The sequence below is a fragment of the Glandiceps talaboti genome, chromosome 12 (assembly GCF_964340395.1).
Source record: "Glandiceps talaboti chromosome 12, keGlaTala1.1, whole genome shotgun sequence".
NCBI classification, from domain to species: Eukaryota; Metazoa; Hemichordata; class Enteropneusta; family Spengelidae; genus Glandiceps; species Glandiceps talaboti.
In genome coordinates this window covers 21,886,628-21,912,333 of record NC_135560.1, presented here as the reverse complement: position 1 = coordinate 21,912,333, position 25,706 = coordinate 21,886,628, and the positions used below count along the sequence as shown (strand labels likewise).

The 25,706-nt window shown below is 36.0% G+C and overlaps 1 protein-coding gene across 1 annotated transcript; it reads right to left on the bottom strand.

Annotated features, from left to right (window-relative positions):
• Positions 1–44: 44 nt before the first annotated feature.
• LOC144443417 (SID1 transmembrane family member 1-like) lies at positions 45–25,706 on the bottom strand. Its single transcript, XM_078132887.1, has 28 exons — positions 25,591–25,706; positions 24,866–24,948; positions 24,277–24,431; positions 21,837–21,962; positions 21,112–21,194; positions 20,523–20,677; positions 18,504–18,625; positions 17,979–18,128; positions 17,515–17,560; positions 16,784–16,882; positions 15,552–15,635; positions 15,009–15,105; positions 13,327–13,389; positions 11,607–11,697; positions 10,787–10,824; positions 9,887–9,939; positions 9,249–9,383; positions 8,518–8,591; positions 8,030–8,138; positions 7,380–7,497; positions 6,559–6,695; positions 5,525–5,621; positions 4,502–4,572; positions 4,134–4,180; positions 3,655–3,760; positions 2,918–3,037; positions 2,306–2,419; positions 45–1,406 (listed from the first exon to the last, which is right to left on the bottom strand). The coding sequence occupies exons 4-28, from the start codon at positions 21,839–21,841 to the stop codon at positions 1,344–1,346; spliced, it is 2,277 nt and encodes a 758-aa protein (XP_077989013.1). The 5' UTR covers positions 21,842–21,962; positions 24,277–24,431; positions 24,866–24,948; positions 25,591–25,706; the 3' UTR covers positions 45–1,343.

The window sequence follows — 25,706 nt, the reverse complement described above, 5'->3', positions numbered from 1 at the left end:
TTCGGTAGAGTCAAACTGAACGACACTCTTCTTACTTACAGCGTGGTAAATTTAATCAAACCCAGCCGACTGACGGGTTCGAACCCAGGCTGCAGAGGTAAAAGGCGTTCGAGCTAACCGCTCGGCCACTGACAACCCATATTTAATGTAGGGACGATAAGAGTTGGGTGGCAGAATTTAGGGATGTGGGAAATGCAAATGACAACATAAACAGAGAATTTCATCTTATTTAGCGATTTATTAGATTAAAACACTACTGCAGCTGGGTATGGACCAATGTAACAACATCTTATTAATTACTTATAACCTTGATTGTGAATAGTTAACTAGTTTAAAACTAATAAAACATGCAAAAATATCGTTAACCAGTTTTTAAGTAACATTACCACATACAATAAATCGTTAACTAGCAATGAATCATGGAGAATATATTGTCCATGGTTCCAAGGATCAACATGACAGTACAATACAGTTACTTTGGAATGGTAAATTGGAAACAAATGCAACGTTTCGATTCGTGTACTACGGACCATTATCACACAATTATTTAGTGACTTAGCGTTATGAGTTTCTATCTAATATTCAACCAGTTCACAGAGAAACATAGTAACATAGAAGCAAAGTAACTATAGTGTACTGTCATATAATGAATTGTTAACTAGTTTTGGACTAACATTAAAACATGCAATAAATCGATAACTAGTTTTTAAACTAATCGTTAACTAGTTTTAAAGTAACATTACTACATAGGATAAAAATCATTAACAGCTTTTGGACTAACAGTAAAACATGCAATAAATCGATAACAGGTTTTTAAACTAATCTTTAACTAGTTTTAAAGCAACATACACTTAATCGTTAACTAGTTTTAACTAACTATAATACATACAGTGGATCGTTGACTAGTTTTAAACTAACTATAAAACATACAGTGAATCGTTAATTAGTTTTAAACTAACTATAATACATACAGTGGATCGTTGACTAGTTTTAAACTAACTGTAAAACATACAATGAATTTTTAACTAGTTATATATATATATATATATTGAAGAATATATATATTGAAGAATACTGTTTAGTGTCATCACATCTCCAGTAATGTTAAATGTCTTATTAGTGTTCTAGGATTAACGGCATGTACTAGTATTAGCAAATCATATCACATTTGATTACAGTTATTAAGTATTTGGTAATATAATATTTGTAAAACCAGAGTGTATAACTCTAAGGACCTCGCACAGACTAACACACGGAATGCATATCTATCAAGTAAATACAGTTCTAATCTCGAACACACTCTTGTACATATAATAGGCTACAAGGTACAGATGAACATCAAATCAGAACACGTGTATCTCACGACGTTTGGTGCGGTCAAGGCCATCATCCATGTAGAGTATGGTCTGCAGAATAACAAATTAATACGTTTTAAACATATTAACATTAAATACACAAGGGAGCACCCACACAAACACACGTACACATGGAGAATGTGGTAAAACAGCTTATAATGAACACACACACAGACATCATTTGGAGTACCTGAAATAATAAGGCATGGGTGGTATTTATGTCAGACCCATATCCTTCATAACAAGTCTAGACATAATTCCCCACATTTTAATTTACTAAAATGTTCTGAATTTACGGCCGTCATTCGGTCATTATCGAGGGCACGACATAAAGTGATATGCACAATGTCATGTGGACTACTGTATCTGACATTTGTACCAGGTTTGGTGGAAATCAGCCAAGTCGTGTCAGAGGTGTATATTTATATTTTGAACATTTTGGGCTATTTGACCTTGAACATAGAGGTCAAATCAAAGGTCAATGTTTTATTTGAAAGCTCATCATGGATAACTTTGGTGTAGACACTTAAATGAGGTCTGTATTTAAGTTTATAGAGATAGTGACCAAAACCACACTTTGATTTCTTAAAGACGAATATGGCTACCATTCGGTATGCCGGGTATGACATTGAAGATGAAGGTCAAGGTCAAAAGATCAGGGTCTCATTAGAAAGTTCATCACGAATAATATGGGTGTAGACAGTCAAATGAGGTTTCAATCAAGTCAGTGGACAAAGTGTTAATCTTTATGACAAATGTAGCCACCATTCGGTGGCCTAATGTAGCAGCCACCCCTAATGTAGTAGAACATAAACAAACCAAATTCTCTGAGCTGTTCTGTATTGTTCTATGTCATACAGGGAAATAACGGGCTGAATTCATACAATATAGTAAAAAAAATGTATAATATGCGCGGTTGTGTTGGAAATAGGTAGAAACGTCTGCCTTACTATAAATGAGATGAATAATCCACATGCAGACAGGAGGTGCCATACATCATGATGATCATAGAAATCAAACCATATACAGTCACGATTGCCTTCACGAGACTCTGCTGGTGTTTTCTGATGGAACAAAACCGTTAATTACATATTTATTGACAATTGAAGGTATGCTATAGACAATCTAAAATATAAATCTAAATAAACTTAATGTAAAGTTTTGTTGTCGATGGCTATAGTCGCAATATGCTTTGTAAATTCATCACAATTAAATAAATATATCGCAAGTTGACATGCCAAACAAAATTATAATTATGTCAAGAGGCTGTAACATATTTTATTGTACAGTTTGCCATGTAATGTAAGTATGTAAGGGCACTTAACTCTCAAACTGAGAACTTAAACCAGAATTCTCAGTTCTTACAACAGCAATGCTAAGTCCTAAGAGTGGAAGAACGTGGTTAAAACTGAAACCGATACCAGATTAGGTTTGGACAAAACTAAATTCGAGCTTACAATAACATAACTGTCTCTAAAGGGCAATTTATCGATGTTTCTCCTGTTCGATGTTGTAAAGATATATTTGCTTGTAACGAAGAAATTATTGAATATTAAACTTACACCCCACTGTGCAAGAAACCGAGTGAAGAAATACAGCGCAGGTGTCCAGAATCCAATAGTCAAGACTAACAAGAGTAAATATATTAAGACTCTCGGACAGCTCCACTCTTTTCTTACAGTCTGTAGAGAAAGTAAGAGTAAACTTTAAAGATATAAAGACAAAATCTACACTATTAAAAATGTAGTTTAAATTCTCATTAATGTTAACTTTTATGAGAGAACAGTATTCCATCAAAATACATTAAACTGAGACTGACCACATTTTTTAGAATGTATGATTAGCAAATAGACTACACTGGCACATCGTCGTAAATCACAGTCTCTTTTACGGCACCGTCCAAGAGGTACATTTGAATTTCGCAGTATCGCAGAAGAAATAACAGCTTTGGTTTGCGAGAATGCACTGGCACAGATTGCTCTAACAGCCATTAGTATAGTTGTATCGTGGTTTCACATACAATAATATATCACGATCGATGTTTGGAAACAAAAGTTACTCTCCATAAGAAACAAAATGTTCTTAGAAGTCTAACTCTTACCAGAAATCATCTCGTATCAAAAGTGTAAAATGTGAAAATATATAATAGGATCGACCCAAACTATTGTTTAAGTCTGGATAAGAACATGCACGGTCAATAATTATTAAATTTATTCAAAACCATTTATTTTTCAATAAAAATATTTGCCTTATCTATGAGAATGATGTTGAATAAAGGTCGAGTCTTATTATCACAAACCTTCATAATGATGTAGAATATTAAATACAAAATAAAATTGGCGATGAAAACCGTTAGCAGATGGGTGGCAAAGTCTTTAGGTCTTGTTATGAGTCCAAGTAATGCCCTGTTATTCAAATATGATGAAGAAATGGATGTTAACGGGAAGGCACTGCTCAATTTTGGATAGAAAATTGTATTTTATCGATTACTCAGAATGACAATGGCCTTATACAGTGCCCTTGAAATGTTAACGACGGATATATACATGTACACGCACGCACGCACGCACGCACACACACACACGCACACACACACACACACACACACACACACACACACACACACACACACACACACACAACTCAATGCACACATTATCCGCTTCCGTTTTAGTTTACAGCCAGTATGATCTACAAATTCATGACCATTCGTTAGATGGCTTGGACTTTAAAAAAATCACAAAACTTTTGAATAGAGAACAATTACAAGATACTTACAGGCTCCAATTCAGTAGGTTACCAATAATAATCAGTACGAAACGATGCTTTTATGAAAATAATCAAAATATTAGGGCAAAGGTTACATTCTTCTTAAGATGATAAGAGTGCAGGAAAAACATTAGGAAATATTATACAGGAGGTGACATTTCATACTTGTTCTTTTGGCTCTAATATATGTCTAAGCAAATAAGTCCCAAGTTTGGACATTTTAAGATACATAGAAAAGAAACATGGTAAAAATTCATGCCATGCACAAACCCGAAGAAAGTTTAGATTGTTTGTGGACAATACACATAGGAGAACTAAATACGTGAAAGTATTGTCTAGAGGATATCCAAGACATTGATAAAGAGAGTTATATTTACAGTATATTTCGGCCTTCGACGGCAAAAATCATTCCGTATGACTGTGAGAACTCTTCCTGGGAGTTTCCAATCTGGAAAATAAAATGAAGTCATGGTTAAGCTGAAATAGAGCAGGCCTTGACTAGGGCATGCAGGCGACCACAGTTAGCAACATTTATTACGTTTGTGAACTCCCAAGTTATCATGCACTCCAAGCTATTATCACGCTGTATTATCCTTTTCTTTGGAGGACATGTACTGTACAACCTAAGCAAGTTCTTAAAACTGTATTTAAATTTAATGTTTGAAGTTGTAAATATTATTTGCTTTATTAATTAATTGATTGATTGATTGATTGATTGATTGATTGATTTGTTTATTACCAATATGTTTATTTCCTTACTTTAGCCTTGATATATACGTTTAGTTTTCTTTTCGACTTCTGGTAAATAAATATTATTAGAAAGCTTAATTGCCGTTTTTGAAATCAATGAAACTATCATTCTAGTATTTCGACAAGTATTGTAAAGTATTGACTCGTCATATCTATGAATGAACTTAGAGCACTGGGAAGCTTGTTATCATCCAACAGTAGTAGATGTGTACTCATTCTACGACATAGCACTTGTAATATAGCTATGGCACTGCAACGAAAAGAACCCATCATTATCACTCTAAAGATTTGGACGCTTTGGACGCGTCCCATGTGTTCAGTTTAGCGTCGTGTGTGTCCAAACATAAAACACAGATCTAGAATGCATGTGTTCTAGTTGCTTGTTCTGAACACTTACTTTGTGTTCAAAAACTGTTACAGTGTTCTGATGCGTCAACAGTGTTCTAGTTTATAAGATTTTGAACATATGTTATGCGTTCAAAAATAAAAACTGTTCTAAATCTGAACACATGCATTCTAAATCTGAACACGTTCTAGATAGTATTTTATTTTTTGAACACATATACGGCGTTCAAAATCTGTTACAATTAAGTGTTCTAACATGTGTTCAGGAACTGAACACATTACTTTAGAGTGACTTGATTACTTACCCATCTCGAACACGAAATATATCTTGAAGCTTAAAATGACACAAACAATAATATATATAACAGCCGTGCAAATCCACATAGCTAGGTTACCAGTCACCTGGAATAACAAATATGAAAAACAGTATCTAACATGAATCGTGATAGTACAGATCAAAAGTGTCAATAAATCAATATATCTTTCGACATCACTTTGCATTATTCTCATGATTTGTCTGTATGAGGCAGGTCTCATCATATAGATCACCCACCGTCGAATCAAAACCAGATTTATTTATAACTATGACATCACCTTATATGAATGAATTGAAATTAAAATATATACCCTCCCATGTGTAATTGATAAAGGGTGCTTGTATCTGGCCGAAGACTGAACACATTCTTGTGTAACATCGTACCAGTTGGTGCACACAAGCTTAGCCCTATGATAGTCTTATCTGCATGGAAGACATTCGTTGTTTATCACCAAGTTCGAAAATGAAAGCCACCGCGCAAAGAGACACAATTGTTGTATGTATGTATGTATGTATGTATGTATGTATGTATGTATGTATGTATGTATGTATGTATGTATGTATGTATGTATGTATGTATGTATGTATGTATGTATGTATGTATGTATGTATGTATGTATGTATGTATGTATGTATGTATGTATGTATGCATGTGTCTGTCTGTCTGTCTGTCTGTCTGTCTGTCTGTCTGTCTGTCTGTTTGTTTGTGTCGAAAACTTGAAACTCCCTACCAGAGAATTGCTTGCTTTTTGACCCTCAGCAACCTGTAGGACCAAGGTCAAGGCCCTCAACAAGTTCTAAGGCTTATGTAAATATTTCACAGATACGATATATTATATCATGTGTCAAAAGCTATGGAATATTGTATTTAGTTTCTAAGGTACAATACATTTGGAATAAACAGAAATCTCTTCGACCGACCGCAGTACCGTCAGAGCAAGACCATTCCATGCATAATTGTGTAAATTTGAACAAGTTTTATTCGGAGAAACGCATTCAAAGACTGATAAAAAATATACTCACCACTCCAATCAGCGCAATGCAAATGACAAAGGTCAAGCACAGGTAGGAGACATGGGAATGTGCAAGGACGTCTGGGTGTCTATTTTGATACAATTTCAATATCAGAAGACCACAGATAGTGTACATGAATGATGTATCTGCAAAGGGAACAGGTTTTCATGAAAAGCACAGTTCAAAACTGCTTCAATGTACCTTTATGAAGGTACTTGAGGTATACTTTGAAGAGTGAAACTAATCTTGTAGGATCCGGTAAACCCATGCTACTTTCTTACACTACATCTGCTACAAGAACGAAATTCAGCACGACGCCTATAACGCCAGGATCGGGTTCATTAAATGATAGCGATAGAAGCGATAGAAGCTTGGTTTGATAGTTGACCTTTGACCTTGAAGGTCGACATAAAGTAAACTAGTGTTTTCGAAGAGATCGTGGTATTATTATGGAATCATCACTATGGTTAGTTATATCATGCTTACTTTCGCAAACATCATTGAAAATCGGAATTTCATCGATTTGTCACATATTAAATATTTAAATTTGCCTAATATTTTAATGAGCTGTCTTTACATGCATTGTTTAGAAAATTGTTAAAGTAAGCTTAATATGTATACAGCATCAAGCAGCACTGAATAAAATTGGTTCTTCGGAATATTTGTTCTCTTACCTATGGTATCACTGTTCGTTTCATGTACCTTTCGACATGTGGTGGTTTTTTTGCTCGTGACCCCTTGAAAAATTTCGTTTCATCATATGTATTTTCAAGACCAAACGTTGCTTCGAAGTTTCGCATTGTAGAAAGTATCACTTGTGGCGTACTTACCAAATTGAAAGTTAGAGTAAGATGGACAGACATGATAACATCCACTGCAAACCCCTTCCATAATTAAAGCTATTCCAATAGCATATAACAATCCGAAATGTTTTGGTACACCATAGTTCTGAAACAACAAATATTCATTCTATAGTAATTTTTAAACCACAGTACTATATATAAACAAGTATTCATTGACAACACCGAGAAATCTCAATACATTTTGACACATTCGAAATTGTGTAAAATAGAGATTTGGCATACATGTTTCCAGTGATTTCTGTCAATTTATAAACTGAACGAAAGCCATCACAAGTAGAAATACAGGTTCACGTGCACATTAATGGAGTTACGAATTGAAAGTACCTCGACATGTCATGGCTACGACAATAATGCATGTCCCGTACATGCGATTTAGACTCTTTGCATCAGGCTGACGGACAAAAACGAAGGAGTAAACAGAGCAAATGTGGGTCTTAGGGAGAAGGGGCATTTAATAACTTTTGATACGGGCTGTGTTTTAATAAAAAGGGTATGCGTAACCATGGAGTAGGAAGACTCCCTTCAACGCACCACCATAGCTATATTAGAGTATCATTCGAAAACAATCACTATCTTAATTGTACAGTATGACATCTTGGAATAGCTGTTCTATTTACCTTGTCTACACCTCCTTGTCGATGATGATAATCCTCTATTCCCACGACAATCAGGAACAGAATACCAAGCATAACATAGCCAACGTTGCTGAAGACGTTATTGAAAGAGCTGAAAACAGCAGAATGAACAAAATTGATGTATGTACTACATAGCAAGTGGGCTCAGGAAATATTCGTCAGTCGCTAGAGCTTCATGTAGTACCACAAAAAAATCGTGCCTTCGGCTTTCAAAACTCCATAGATATAAATCATATCTCAATATCTGTATCAATTGACCAGCCACCAATCATTATCCCCACCCCCTAAAGATTATAGTGTAACACACATACGCACGCACACACACACACACAGACACACACAGACAGACAGACACACACACACACACACACACACACATATATACATACATACGTACATACACACACACACATATTCGATTGAAGATAAGTCAGGTAGGGGTTTGGGTTTTATCATATAATAAACTTAACCTGAGTGGACCAAGTGGATTGGCACAAAGAAAGTTGAAATAACACACGTCTTGTTCCCCACTTTTGTTGAATTCCTAAAAAAGAACACAAAACAAATATTGCTGGGGACATTTCAATATAATGTATATTTCAGTGAAAATGATCGTGATGTGCATGTCTGGGCTTGTTCAACCTTTACATTGTATAATGATAATATGTTCCCTTCGGAATCCATATTCAAACACTCCTTCGGAATCCATATTCAAACACTCTGAATGTTTAGTCATCTTTGCAATCACATAATATTATGTATGATAATCCTGCAATTGTCCACACGCTTGGTGTAGTATTCCAAGTCAATAAGCTTGTGTTAAGTAGGGTATATCCTTTGCATTATTTAACAATTAGCAATATTAATTATCAAAAAATGTCGAATATAATTGTTTGCCAGTTGATTTGATATTTGATTGACATATTTGATAGACATGTTTATGTGTTTTTCGACGTGCCCATAGACTGGTAATTGAATAGAAATGTCTTTTATATCCCAATTTCTCGGTATAGTAAGACAATTTTCCTTGAATATACACAAATACAGGATAATTTAGTTTGCGGATAGTTACATGTATGACATTCCGTACCATTATGCCCTTCTATGTATACACTTGTGAACACAATTTGTACAGCTGTGAATTGAAGGTATACACCTGTGATGGTGACAATATGTAGATTAACATTATATGTAGACTTACCAACTGATGCGTTAAAACCAGCTGAATGACAGGCAGAGCATATAAGATGGCGATGGGCAGTAAATTCCAGTAGTATAATCTAAATTTCTTTTTCAACGTCTCACGAGGCGTTTGAGCAAATTTAGTGAGATTGTCCTGCAGAAACAAAATTGTCGATAATAATTAATTATCAATAACATTTTAGAGGATAATTGTGACTAAGAAACAGTAACAAGGCATGCTTTAATAAGTGACAGCTGAAATATATGTTGTTGTTGTTGTTGTTGTTGTTGTTGTTGTTGTTGTTGGATTTTGACGAGGAAGGTAAAGGTCAGGTTCGAATATAAAGATACCAACAGAAAGGTCAGTTCTGATAACAGATGAAAAGATATTCAAATTAAGTGCCTGTACTGTACAAATGATGCAAGTTTTACACCAAATCTTGTCACCCTTTAAGAATTGATATGCAGCACCATGACGAATGTATGTCTCGTGATCATTAATATTGTAATAATCTAGCAGAGATGCTTATCTTTTTTGGCTAAAGATGAATAAGTAATGGTAGCTATACATGATTCAGGGATTGTAAATATGACAAATACTTGAAGAAAACATTTGCTTCGCTTATTCAACAAATGCTAAGAAATGTAGTCTTTTACCTCAACTTCAGGAGGATTAGAATCAGCAATGTCTGCCCGATTGTCAACTTCACCTTTAACGAAGAAAATGTATATATGATAACTATGATATTTTATACGATATTTGGAAGATTATCATCAAAGTGGAATATCTTGTATCCTACCTCCTATATATGGTCAGGCAATATATCCTAAGAACTGTCAAATTCGACAATGTTTACTAACAACTTTGACTTGCTATAAGGCTAAATTAAATTCACTGATAGCACTAACAAAAGGAACTCACACAGAAATACACACAGAAATACATACATACATACATACATACATACATACATACATACATACATACATACATACATACATACATACATACATACATACATACATACATACATAAATACATACATACATACATAAATATATACATAAATAAATACATACATACATACATACATACATACATACATATATACATACATACATACATACATACATACATACATGTTACATACATACATACATACATACATGTATACATACATACATACATAAATAATTTCATGAACCATACAATTCTAACCCAAATATTTCGAAGAGACTGAGCTCCTCTTCATCGGTGGGTCTCCAGTTCTGTCAAACAAGTCAAGGTTTGACAGAACTGGAGACCCACCGATGAAGAGGAGCTCAGTCTCTTCGAAATATTTGGGTTAGAATTGTATGGTTCATGAAATTATTTATATATAGAAACTCAGTGTTAAGTTACATACATACATACATACATACATACATGTATACATACATACATACATACATACATACATACATACATACATACATACATACATACATACGATGTCAAACTTATCGTCACGTGATAGCTTGAGAATGCATTGTATACAATAATGATGTCAAACTTACCATCGGTACCGTCCCCATAATCTCTATTCCTCCTCAACCTCATTGTTGGAACAAAGAGCAACATGCAAAGTTAACATTGTAGTAGTAGTAGTAGTAGTAGTAGTAGTAGTAGTAGTAGTAGTAGTAGTAGTAGTAGTAGTAGTACTAGTAGTAGTAGTAGTAGTAGTACTAGTAGTAGTAGTAGTAGTAGTAGTAGTAGTAGTAGTAGTAGTAGTAGTGGTAGTGGTCGTGGTGGTGGTGGTGGTACTAGTAGTAGTAGTAGTTGTAGCAGCATTAGTAGTAGTAGTAGTAGTGGTAGTAGTAGTAGTAGTAGTAGTAGTAGTAGTAGTAGTAGTAGTAGTAGTAGTGGTGGTGGTACTAGTAGTAGCAGTAGTGGTAGTAGTAGTAGTAGTAGTAGTACTACTACTAGCAGTAGTTGAAGAAGTAGCAAACAATATGTTCAAGGCAAGTTCCAGCCAAACCAATATTTCCAAACATTGTCAAGTAGATGGTTAAATTACTTTCATTTTAGAAAAAGATTATCTTCAAACTTTGTCTGGATACGACCGCAACACACTGGTTATAAAAATGTGAAAAATGAACGTCGCTGCTTGGCACTGCTTTCAATGACATCAAATTCTACAAGAACACAATTTTATTTTATTTTTAAATGGCGAGACTATTTTTTACCTTAGCTACTTTTCTTTATGCTTTGGGACCGCGACTGTCAACTGTTAATGATTCATAAATTAGACAATAATGTCCGTAGTGAGGCGAAATAAAAGGTTGTGTTTTTGCATTGGCTAATTTTAAAAATATATGTGTATAGAAATCTACCTACCGGCAATTATGTATCAGCATAATTGGAACAATAGCGTACATAAAGGTAAAGATTGCAGCAACTGTGACTATAGGCTTCCAGTACTCGTTTACTATTAATGTCAAATGTAATGATCAAAAATGAATTAATTAAACGATATTTTCACATTTATTTAAATATTGTATACACTTATTGCTGGGCTATGAGGGCACTAGTGGACGTCCATTAGGCCAAAAAAAAATAAAAATCTGGTTCTGGTCAGGGTAAACTTTCTAAAGTGGTGCGACGACGCGCGTTTTTTTTTTTTTTTTCCTAATTTTTTTTTTTTTTGGCAAATTAGTAAATACACATTTTTGACACTTTACATGCTCTCGGAAGATGTCATACAACTCTGGAAGTTGGCACTGTTGTATGGCAAGTTTTATACGATGCGGATCAATCATCCATCAGGGCATCACTAGTCACATTTACAAATTTATCTTATCGCCCAGTGATTTGCAGTTATAATCCCGATTTGCAGTTATAATCCCATCCAAGATAATGAGTCTTGCCTTGCAACCACTGTATAATGTCATAGTGCAACTTGCAACGTTAAATAACGAGAAATAGGTCTGTCCAACGGACGTAGAGGAGGCAGTGTTTTCTTTCGAGCACCGTCCATCATCAGTCTGCTACGCAGTCTGTATACGGTACGATGTTTGACACGTCTTTCCAACTCATCGCAGATGGAAAGACGTGTCGAACATCGTAGCGCATACATCCAGAGCTAACTGCTTACGCTACAGGAAAATCTTTGTATTCAGAAGGCAGAACGAAACGATCACCAGAACTAAGAACACCTCGAAAGTCAGCTGAATTGATATCAACATTTCGATTGCTCACGACGTACTCAAACTTCTGACATTTTCGAAACATGTGAGCGGTTTACCACCTAGCACAGTGAACACACTATTTCCCGTGATTCCCATCAACCACGCTCATCGTACATATTACGTACACATATCGTACGGGGGATTATGGGTATGCAACAGTACTAGAAGAAAAGGGTACCCGTTACCAAATAGAAGTGCGCCATCACACGAGTTAAATTTTTTCCGCTAGCCTTGCATACAGTGTTGATCGACGGGGAATTGTAAATAAGGAACGGGAAAGCAAAAATTATCGGAAAAAAAAGGATCGACGCGGGGGTATTCAGGGCACGCGCGCGCTGACCAGAACCAGACATATTTTTTTTTTGGCCTTACTGTTATACAGCAACTATGATCGAGGTTAAAGAGAGGTTAATAACTGCTCCATAACAGCATGGGGGGTAATATGACGTCTACTAGTGCCCAAATAAGGCCAGGCAATAAGTCTTTTACAACACATCATATTCTCGGGCACATACTCTTCCAATAATCAAAACAAATTACTGGTGGGACTAGTTTGCCTCATGAATAGTGCCCTAAGGAAAATGGAATCTGACTAGTGCCCTGGTATATGCAAATTGAGGTCACTATGGATCACTAATCATACCACGTGACACGATCTAAGCCAATCTCTAACGGCTGTATGAAAACAATTTGTCATAGCATTAAATATGATACCTATATGTCGCCTCGCCCTTCTAATACATGCATACGTACGTACGTACGTACGTACGTACAGGTAGAGTGTTCTAGTACTAGTAGTTCAGTTCGCTAATTGTTTCTGAATTAAAAATATTAATGTCTCAAAGTAAGAGTCTACTAGATGCACTTACCAGGTAATGACCTTTTTATGTTAATATCCATTGTCTTCATCCTTTCCTTACTTGAACTCGGTACTGTACATTGACAACAGGTTGAGTTAATAATAGCAAGTGTACAATTAACACATCCATACATTGTATTCAAGCAAAGTTTAATCGTTAGGGTAAGGGTAGGTGGTAGATCAGAATGACTGAGGTAAATACCCAAACAAAAATATGATTTACAATCACTGTGTCAATCATGCAGGTGTGACCACTATTGTTTAATTGTCTTTCAATTATACTATACTGTGTGACAAGACTTTACTTTGAACACATTACAAGATAATGACACAAGATTTGACTGTGCTAGTCATAAAGGTTCTAAAAGGACGACTTGTCAGTTTACATTTCTGCAGAAATTTAGGGATCAAAAGTCTACATTTAAATTTCTGTCAATCAAATGAAAGAACTTCCAGGCAACTCTTTGGTCCTTTCACTGCTGGGTCTCTGAAGCACGACTTCAAGATACGACTGAACCTGACACCCCGGACCTGATATGGCCTCAATTTTTTAAACCAACAACCTGAAAACTATATGGCCTAAATGTAGGGGTCAAATGGCGTATGTACATGCAAAGAGATAGGTCAAACATTTAAGGATCAAATGTCTATATAAACAGGGGGATCAAAACTACGATACATATGTACCAACCCATACTATGGGAGATGTACCCCATCTACGGTACATATGTACCAACCCATACTATGGAAGACCTACCCCCAATCTACGGTACATATGTACCACACCATACTATGGAAGATCTACCCCTAACCTACGGTACATATGTACCAACCCATACTATGGGAGATGTACTCCATCTTCGGTACATATCTACCAACCCATACTATGGGAGACCTGGTCCAACCTACGGTACACATGTACAACCCATACTTTGAGAGATGTATCCCATCTAAGGCACATATGTACCAACCCGTACTATGGGAGATGTACCCATCTAAGGCACATATGTACCAACCCGTACTACGGGAGACCCACCACAACCTGCGATACATATGTCACAACAAATGCTTTGGGAGACGTCTCCCCAAACTACGGGTGATAAAACTCATTTATTACAGTCAGGGCACAGCAATGTAACTTTTTAATAGTGCAAACTGACGAATGGTAATAACTCTACCATTTTTTTTTGTTCGAAGCATATATTATACAGAAATTGCCCTGATACACACCATTTACCAAACCCGTCATAAAAGTCACAATAACGACAAATTTAATAATATTATGATTGTAAGGTAAGGCCTAAAAAATTGTTTGGTTCCGGTTACCCGATCCCTCCTAGTTTTTCACTCCGAATCTAAACTTTTCTACGTATTCGAGAAAAAAATAATAAAATGGCCAAAATTGTGAAGTCTCGCAAGAAATAGTGGATGCGGAAACTGACATCAAGTTAAAAAGACAATATAAAACTGTTCCTCCAATTTGTAATGGCTGTACATCTGATGAGAAGAAACCAATAACACAGAGACCATATGGAAAACAACGGAAAACATAATAACTATCTGAACTAGAGACTCATATACGAAAAGAAAATACATAAAAAAAATAAGGTAAAAAATCCACCCACCCCACCCATTCTAAAATTGAGTGTTATCTGAACCACACAATTTTTTCTGTTAGGCCTTAGTTCTTACCGTTTGGTAGCGATTTAGAATCTTTATCACGACATGGACTATCATCCGGGTAAATGACAACCACTACATAAAAATCTTTATTTTCAAAATCCGTATCCTTGCAAATAAAATATACAATCAAGAAATATCGTTAGTTTATCAAAGATGACAGGTAAGTTATGGTCAGTATACATTGTCTTATATTAATATGTGAAATCTCAATATTAGGCTTTATTCTGATAGGAAACAAAATGACAAACTTATGCAAATTATAATAATACTTTCACATTTTTATTTACGATATCCGAAGTATAATGAAAACAATGTTCCACAGAGAGAGAGAGAGAGAGAGAGAGAGAGAGAGAGAGAGAGAGAGAGAGAGAGAGAGAGAGAGAGAGAGAGAGAGAGAGAGAGAGGAGGGAGGGAGGGAGGGAGAGAGAGAGAGAGAGAGAGAGAGAGAGAGAGAGAGAGAGAGAGAGAGAGAGAGAGAGAGAGAGAGAAGAGGGGGGGGGGTGCCTGTCACCTCAACATCAACATACCGATCAAAATGATTGACAGTCTCACCTTAATAGTTATTGCAGTCTGTGTTGTCATTGTTTGATAAATACCAGTAAATTCAACATTGCGAATAGAGTCAAATACAGGACACTGAAAAGAGAGTGGAAAGATGTCACAACATATATATACACTCATAGCACAGACGAGTCTGTTATTTTTAACCACCCTCAACCACAAGCTTAAGTGGTTAGTTACTTTCTTTAGGTCAAAGGTTAAAATGTAGATGAATGCCGAGAAAACACATCTGTGGACACTTTTCTCCTAATTTGCTAACTTCCTGGTCAGCTATCGCCAATGATGTGTTGACACGGTATCACGGTAATGTCTGGCTTTCGTAGAGAAATGCAATGTCATTGTAAGAATGGGGATTGTAGGAGTTGACAAGCAGCAGAGTGATTTAATATGTATCCCTATATAGTATGTTGACGTCTGTTCAAAATCGTTGAAATTACGTTAATGATAAGTATCATATGCCAATGATCTTCAACATTGTTAGCTAGTAAAATCACGTGCAAGAATAGAATGATTCGCAGTTCTTGGCAGGTGGGGATAAGGATATATTCTTTTTCAGAACAGCGGCTGTAGGCATCTATCTGTGTCTGTGTCTGTCTGTCTGTCTGTCTGTCTGTCTGTCTGTCTGCCTACCTGTCTGCCTGCCTGCCTGCATGAATGTATGTATGTATGTATGTATGTATGTATGTATGTATGTATGTATGTATGTATGTATGTATGTATGTATGTATGTATGTATGTATGTATGTATGTATGTATGTATGTATGTATGTATGTATGTATGTATGTATGTATGTATGTATGTATGTATGTATGTATGTATGTATGTATGTATGTATGTCTGTCTGTCTGTCTGCCTATCTGTCTGCCTGCCTGCCTGCATAAATGTATGTATGTATGTATGTATGTATGTATGTATGTATGTATGTATGTGTGTGTGTGCGTGCGTGCGTGCGTGCGTGCGTGCGTGCGTGCGTGCGTGCGTATGTATGTATGTATGTATGTATGTATGTATGTATGTATGTATGTATGTATGTATGTATGTATGTATGTATGTATGTATGTATGTATGCATACATGCATGCATGCATGAGAAAAGGATTCTTACCATAACGAATATATTTTAACTTGTATATTATCTGACGTTAATCTGTGTATAAACGTATAGAGATGAGTACAATTACCTATGTAAACAAATACAAAATTATAAAATGTAGATTTCTTACTCTTGTGTTCTGGATAGACAGGATGGCACATATATTATCCTCTGAGTTAGCTCTTACTTGGACAGAGTGGATGTCGTCTGTGAAGTTGTAGTAGTAGTACTGAAAAAAAAATGATATACCACAGTAAGAATTACTAAATTACTGTTTTGGTAGTACAAAATTTGATTCCTTTACTCGCTTGAAAATAGCCAAAAAGATTAGCCATTAGCTAGTTGTGGCTATTTTCCCTGATATTCACATGCAATTTGTTAAACTCGTCTTTATTAGGAAAGACAAAGTGGGGCTACCATAGCTATAGTTAGTAAGACGATCAGATATCAGATACATACATACATACATACATACGCACGTACGTATGCATACGTACACACACACACACACACACACACACACACACACACACACATACACACATACATACATACATACATACATACGCACGTACGTACATACGCACGTACGTACGTATGCATACGTACATACATACATACATACAGACAGACAGACAGACAGACAGACAGGCATGCATGCATGCACGCACGCGCGCGCGCACACACACACGCGCGCGCGCGCGCACACACACACATACACGCACGCACACACACACACACACACACGCACGCACACACACATACACGCACACACACACACACACACATTTTTCCGAATCTATTCCGTGTTCAAAATGTATTTAAAGTTATTCTTTTATTTCCTAAATTTAAGCTACGTACCACGGGTTTGGTTGGAGCGGGCACAATTGTCTGTTCTGTGGAAAGTCTGAAGGGAAAAATGATACACATTAGTAAATTGCATTATCCTAACTTCTTGATTGATAAATTCGTGTCCCAATAGTTCATAATGCTAGCTCATTATCAAGTGTAAAGTAAGACATTTAATTGCTATATTCAGGAGATAGATGTCAGATAAATCAACTATATTACTCCATTATTTGGTTGCATACAATATCAACCTCTGAAATCATTGATCTCAGCAGTGTGTAAGAGAACGGGGTAAATACATTGCATAGCTGTTACACATACTACAGACATCAACGTGTACAACCATAGACCCTACACGAAAGGGTCTTTGGTACAACACTATCGACATCACTGTAATCCAGCCCCTGATAAGATAAGAAACCAAAGAAAACATTATTAGTTAACCAAACGTATACAAATATAGCAGGCCTACTTACTTCATTTCGAAGTCATCAATGATGTTAGCAACCAAGGTATAATCTGTATTCGTGGATGACGAGCAAGAAACTTCTATGTATAAATCACTCATACCATCGTCTCCAAAGTCTTTTGGACAAAGTGTTCTCGCAGCTGCATCATATTTATTCCTGGCAAAGAATTCAAATATAAACCTCAAAGATGCAAAGTTGTAGATAACAAGTTAAAAACACATTATATTTTACGGATATACTTTGTAAATACAAACATCATTTTGACATCGTTAAAAGAAGGCTTTGATCTGATACTATACTACATGACTGTTCTTGTAGGGCCATGACTGTCCTGCTTTTTTCCACAAGTAAATACCGTTGCAGTCATCAAACAGGCATTTATACAGTAAAAAAAAGATTTACTTTGGCATTTCATTTATAAGACACGACAGGTACATTTGATTTTAAAAATGTCATATATAATGTTTCGATTGACACGTATTTGCAACATGTAAACATTGATGAATACACGTCTACGGACAATATACTTACGTTTCCAGTAAATAGCTGGGTATTTCCCATGACGTAATCCCTTCTTGTTGTCTGACTACAAATAGTATTGGATAATTATCCTTAGTATCACTACTGTTGACATGGATACGAACAGCTGATGACTGAAAAATGAGGGTGAGTAATCAACGTAATTATGTGGGTTTAATTTGAACACAAAATAAATGCCCTGTCATATTATGGAAAGCCTGGATGGAAACATGTAGTACACACAGTGACATACACTTTGGAATCGGCTCTGCAGAGGCAGACAGTCCATAATACACATAGTACAAATCGTACACTAAGATATCATTCCCATCGCTGATGAGTATGACTAGTTGACGACTACATAAGCTTACTATTGTATAACACCTTGACGGGTAAACGTATACATTCCCTAGATGCATGGTGTTTTATTATCAGTAGAGAAAGCTTCACGCACCCTAGCCTACCTGGAGACTTGAGAACGGCCATCGCTACACTATCCCGCTATCCTAATAGACATTTTGAATTTTCGCTCCGTTCGTTGGGGACGGTCCGGGAGCGAAAATTAAAAAATGTCAGTTAAGGAGCCTTCAGTAATTACAAGGAGGAGGGCCGTGGGAAATCAGCGGGTTGTTGCGTAAAAGTGACCCTCCCTCAATTCATTCTCTAAAATATGTCCCTCCCCCCCCCCCAAGTAAAATATTTCAAAACGTGGTTTAAATGGTGTCAGACATGGAAAAGGACACTAGTCCCAGAATCAATGGTTTAAAGGAATTAATCCCACCGCTATAATGCAAAGTACAGTGTCAACAATCAAAAAAATATTAATTTTTGAGGAGGCACTACGTGTGCACCTAAAGGCTATATTGCATGGGGTTCGCATATAACTATGTATAGATACCAAGATCACAAATTAACGCTAAGTTAGACAATACATGTACAGTTAGACAAAGTAAAATGTGACCTTCCCCAGAGCCAATTTTCTAAAATATACCCTAAGGACCGATTTGTAAAAAGGGACCCCCGGCCATCTCCCCTTGTAATTACTGAAGGCTCCCTTAGGATAGCGGAATAATATAGCGATAGCCGTACTCAAGTCTACAGGTAGGCTACACGCACCCGTCTCTAGTCTAGCATTACATAAAGTAAACAACTGAAACATAAAGTCAGGTGATCCAACAAGGCTTTCTTTTCCTTTCATTTTGCTTCTTGAATTACAGTTTGAGCGTGGTGACTCCCTAGGTTGCTACAAAAACCAATTTCGTAGAATTTCCTACGCTGTAGGTAACTACTTTTACTTTCGAGAATTACCTTTCAAATCGTCTTGATACAAAACCCAGTTCCGTGGAATTTCCTTTGCGTTCGGTAACTACTTTTACTTTTGATTTCCATTACCTTTCAAATCAATGATTTAGCATACTTCCGGGCAAAAGGATTTTGCGCTTGCATTTTGGAAACGATGTGTCGTCAATTGATGTATTAAAATTCGTGCTTTTGTTCTGGTCACGGTAGTAGAGTTCTGGGTGCAGCTCACATGCTTTCTATGAAAATAGTGACCAGTTCAGTGGTAACCATGCTAAATACGCCAGACAAAAACGGACCCTTGCCCTAAGATTGCAAACTATTATATTGTCTACAGCAGCAAATTTTGGGACACTAAATTGTCAATTAGGGGTAGATACGGAAAAGACCCCACTGCTCCAAAATTTTACCAACAGAGAGTAGTTATTGACGTGACTCAACAAGCGGTGAAATGTCGATGAATGTTGACATCCAAACCTCGAGCGATAACCATCCCAATAATGAAATGATTTATATTAGGTACGCCATCGCCACCGGCCGTTAGTAGACCCCTTCCCACCCTCCCAATAATTAAGTCGTCCACTCTTTTTTCTGCGAAGTAGAACAAGGTCATAATACATTGCAGATTGATGGATGCCACAGCCACTTGTCGAGAGAAGTATTGTAAAAAAAATTAATATTACTGGTAATCTATTCTACTGAACTACATTCCTAAAAATAAAACATTCCTACCGTATTCATAGGAGCAGAGACACTGAAGTGGTAAACATTTTGTTTTCCCTCAAAAATACTGTCTTGATATGTCCTCCCAAAATCGGCTTCGATGTTATTCTCTTCTACTGCACCCACCGCAACAGATTCACGAATACGTCCTGTTGTAATTATGACTACGAAAAAGACAGACAGACGTAAACATATCACGAACTGGGTGATAAACCGCCAATTTCCAAAATCACTCGCCATGTCAAATCATAGACGTACGTGGGAACGTGTGTTTCTTTTACGAGTTGCATGCACCGTGCACCGTGAGTGTCTTACAACACATATGTAGTCTTATAACTGAGTGGTATATAGGGTAACTGACTCAATAATACCTTACTGAAGAGCCTCGTTCTGGTACAAGGGTTTCCGTGTTTGACTAAATTTTAAATATGTAAATTTTTCTAAATATGTATTAATCGGCACATGCAGTCGGTATTTACATTGAATAAACGTTATAACAGGAACTTTGCAAGTTATCAAATTACGGTCTATGCTAATGACTATGGCTATGTTGTGTCTGTGTTGTACTTTGGCTGGCAAGGTGGGTTCCAATACTTACATGTGTCTTTAACCATCTCAATTCCATTAGTGAAGAATCTGAAAGAAGAAATATGACAAAACTGTCCTGGAATTGGCCGAAAACTGTAAATAATGTATTAATAGACCTTAATATTGACAAAAACCAAATTCAAACTCTTTCAGAGATTATAAAATCAAACATATATTTAAAAATGGTGAGCTCAAATGGGAAGGAAACATGGCAAAAACAACTTTAGAACCAGAAGTGTATCTTAAATCTTTCACTAATTTTAAAGGGTCACAATTGAAATTTAAGGCGAGATCATATTCTCTCAGTCTTGCATGTGAAAAGAGAAAATGAGAAAATTAGAACGATGATTGTACATCATCCTTGTTGTGGAAAAACAGATGAGACACTTGAACACTTTCACTTTCTTCTAACATGTGAAAGTCATTCTACACTACGATAGATCTTAATGAAAGGAACAGAAGAACTATTACTCAACAATAAAGAGTTGAACTTATATCAAGATTTTAAACAAGGGAAAGAACTACTCTGTTTATTTATAGGAGATAATACGAAACACCACAATGAGTCTATAAGTAAACAAATAGATCAACTTGTCAAACAATACCTTATTGAAGCAAATTGAAAACAACAGATCAAGTTAAAACTAATACAAATAGTTTAGCCGTTATATTTTCTGACAACTAACATTTGAAGCATACATTTTATTTTTATTTTCGTTTTATCAATGTTCTTACCTCATTTTGGTTATTTTATTGTTTGTTCCTGTATATGTTTTTACTCGTCTTTTTAGTCGTGTATGTGTTTTAATTGTTTCTTAGTACTGCTCCTAACAATCATAGTGAGTCCCTGATACAAAAGAGCTGCAATAGATAAATAAATAGATAAATAAATAAATAAATAAATAAATAAATAAATAAATAAATAAATAAATAAATACTTGAAAAATACAAGATTTTCAGACTAAAAGTTTAGTTTATATTCATTATCTGTGCCAAAATTGCCGTGTGTACCCTTCTGTGGTCCATAAATTGTACTTTCAATTTGATGTGTAGTTAGAAAATTACTTAGATTGGGATATCCATGTAACACAGTGCGGGCCCTGGCATACGGGTTGGGGTTCGATGGCCTTGAATGTACTTTGTACAGTATCTGATAGCATAAGGGGTCGTAAAATATTAGACTCCTCAATCTAATGTTTATTACTTGTAATGTTATCCATATGACTACTCATACAATATACACTCATCTATATTTTGTTTTACTGTGGAGAATGTCTTTATTATGGGTGTGTGTTTTTCTTTTTTTAAACTTTTTTTTTGGGGGGGGTATTATGGGTGCGTGTTTTTCTTTGTGTTTTGAGCAAGTCTTAGCAACAGTGGGATCACAGCCTTCAACACTATCCATTCCTGAAAAAGAGAAAAAGCAAACAATTATACCAAAAGAGTGTGTGGAGTGACGATATTGTATTATCTCTCGAATCAGATAATTATGATACAGTATACATGAACTTCGATGTCATTTTTGCCCTGATTGACATGCGTGCAGTTTAAACGACAGACACGTATTTTTCTGCCCAAATCCCTAATTCAAAAAATCCTAATTTTGAAACTTCACAAACACATGCATTCAGGGTTTGTTTGGGTGTTTTTAAATAAAGTTCTTGGTCGTTGGTATTGCTAGTAAATTTACAATAAGATGTTGATTACATGAGAGTGTGCGCTAAAATCGAGCTCTATTTTCTCCGGAATGTATGGTACAGTGTACTAGCGAGGTTGGCGGTCATATTGATTATTGCAAGTGTGAACTATAGTAATTTCTATCGGCCGTTTTTCATGGAATTGTGCCTTGAAACGACCAAAACCACACAAAACAAGAAATACACGATGTAAAAGTTCAAAAAATCCCGTGTATCAAAATTCGTACCCGAGTGACCTCTGCGAGTGAATTGCCTGTATGAGACTCCTTAGGATACTGCAAAACTAGTTTCTAAGAAAAAAAGATCATGACGAATCCTTTGTTCATACCTTACTTTCACATGCACTGTGTTGTGTATCACGAGAACACAGCGTGATAGTTTCGCTGAAAACAAATTACTGAGTCTGTATGTGTTGACATTTTCCACTGAAAGGGTCAGATTACATTCTGAAAAGCTAGTCATTGAAAAGTTAATCATTCATTTTCTTTGGGCTGTTACACTTCAAGGTGGAGACGGTATGAAGCCTTGTGGCTGACAAGTCTAGGGAACGTAACAAGCAGAATTTATGGCAGGGGACCACGAAAAATAGGTTAAATAAATAAACACGTTGGCATAGAAACTCAGATCAATGGAAGTATTTTTTTTAGCACAACTGAACTATTAGGTTCAGTAGTACTTTAGGCATGGAAAAGTGTGTGTGTGTGTGTGTGTGTGTGTGTGTGTGTGTGTGTGTGTGTGTGTGTGTGTGTGTGTGTGTGTGTGAAAAACTTTAACTCAAAAACTGCTGGACCGATTGCCTTGGTATTTGGTGGGGGACATTACTTTTGGTGTCTAGTTAAAAAATTGTTCAAAGCAAAATGATCGCATCATAGGTGTGTGATTTGTGTAAAAAATGTCATTTTTGGTAAAAAAAACTTAAACTCAAAAACTGCAAGGTAGATTGGTCTGAAATATGGGGGGGGGGGCATTCTTAGGGGTGTGTAGATTAAGATTTGATCATGACATGATGATTCCATCAGTGATAGGCAAATTAGGGCTAAAAATGTGTCATTTTGGTCAAAAATCTTAATTCTAAAACTACTGAGCAGATTTAATGGAATGTATCTGGGGGTGTATAGATGAAGAAATAAAAGACCCCACTGCTCCAAAATTTTACCAACAGAGAGTAGTTATTGACGTGACTCAACAAGCGGTGAAATGTCGATGAATGTTGACATCCAAACCTCGAGCGATAACCATCCCAATAATGAAATGATTTATATTAGGTACGCCATCGCCACCGGCCGTTAGTAGACCCCTTCCCACCCTCCCAATAATTAAGTCGTCCACTCTTTTTTCTGCGAAGTAGAACAAGGTCATAATACATTGCAGATTGATGGATGCCACAGCCACTTGTCGAGAGAAGTATTGTAAAAAAAATTAATATTACTGGTAATCTATTCTACTGAACTACATTCCTAAAAATAAAACATTCCTACCGTATTCATAGGAGCAGAGACACTGAAGTGGTAAACATTTTGTTTTCCCTCAAAAATACTGTCTTGATATGTCCTCCCAAAATCGGCTTCGATGTTATTCTCTTCTACTGCACCCACCGCAACAGATTCACGAATACGTCCTGTTGTAATTATGACTACGAAAAAGACAGACAGACGTAAACATATCACGAACTGGGTGATAAACCGCCAATTTCCAAAATCACTCGCCATGTCAAATCATAGACGTACGTGGGAACGTGTGTTTCTTTTACGAGTTGCATGCACCGTGCACCGTGAGTGTCTTACAACACATATGTAGTCTTATAACTGAGTGGTATATAGGGTAACTGACTCAATAATACCTTACTGAAGAGCCTCGTTCTGGTACAAGGGTTTCCGTGTTTGACTAAATTTTAAATATGTAAATTTTTCTAAATATGTATTAATCGGCACATGCAGTCGGTATTTACATTGAATAAACGTTATAACAGGAACTTTGCAAGTTATCAAATTACGGTCTATGCTAATGACTATGGCTATGTTGTGTCTGTGTTGTACTTTGGCTGGCAAGGTGGGTTCCAATACTTACATGTGTCTTTAACCATCTCAATTCCATTAGTGAAGAATCTGAAAGAAGAAATATGACAAAACTGTCCTGGAATTGGCCGAAAACTGTAAATAATGTATTAATAGACCTTAATATTGACAAAAACCAAATTCAAACTCTTTCAGAGATTATAAAATCAAACATATATTTAAAAATGGTGAGCTCAAATGGGAAGGAAACATGGCAAAAACAACTTTAGAACCAGAAGTGTATCTTAAATCTTTCACTAATTTTAAAGGGTCACAATTGAAATTTAAGGCGAGATCATATTCTCTCAGTCTTGCATGTGAAAAGAGAAAATGAGAAAATTAGAACGATGATTGTACATCATCCTTGTTGTGGAAAAACAGATGAGACACTTGAACACTTTCACTTTCTTCTAACATGTGAAAGTCATTCTACACTACGATAGATCTTAATGAAAGGAACAGAAGAACTATTACTCAACAATAAAGAGTTGAACTTATATCAAGATTTTAAACAAGGGAAAGAACTACTCTGTTTATTTATAGGAGATAATACGAAACACCACAATGAGTCTATAAGTAAACAAATAGATCAACTTGTCAAACAATACCTTATTGAAGCAAATTGAAAACAACAGATCAAGTTAAAACTAATACAAATAGTTTAGCCGTTATATTTTCTGACAACTAACATTTGAAGCATACATTTTATTTTTATTTTCGTTTTATCAATGTTCTTACCTCATTTTGGTTATTTTATTGTTTGTTCCTGTATATGTTTTTACTCGTCTTTTTAGTCGTGTATGTGTTTTAATTGTTTCTTAGTACTGCTCCTAACAATCATAGTGAGTCCCTGA

Excerpts from the sequence above, each read along its gene's own strand:
- LOC144443417 (XM_078132887.1), bottom strand. Across the intron at positions 15,106-15,551 it reads AGACTGCAATAACTATTAAG|GATACGGATTTTGAAAATAA; the intron begins GTGAGACTGTCA and ends TTTATTTGCAAG. Across the intron at positions 8,139-8,517 it reads AATCCACTTGGTCCACTCAG|CTCTTTCAATAACGTCTTCA; the intron begins GTTAAGTTTATT and ends TGCTGTTTTCAG.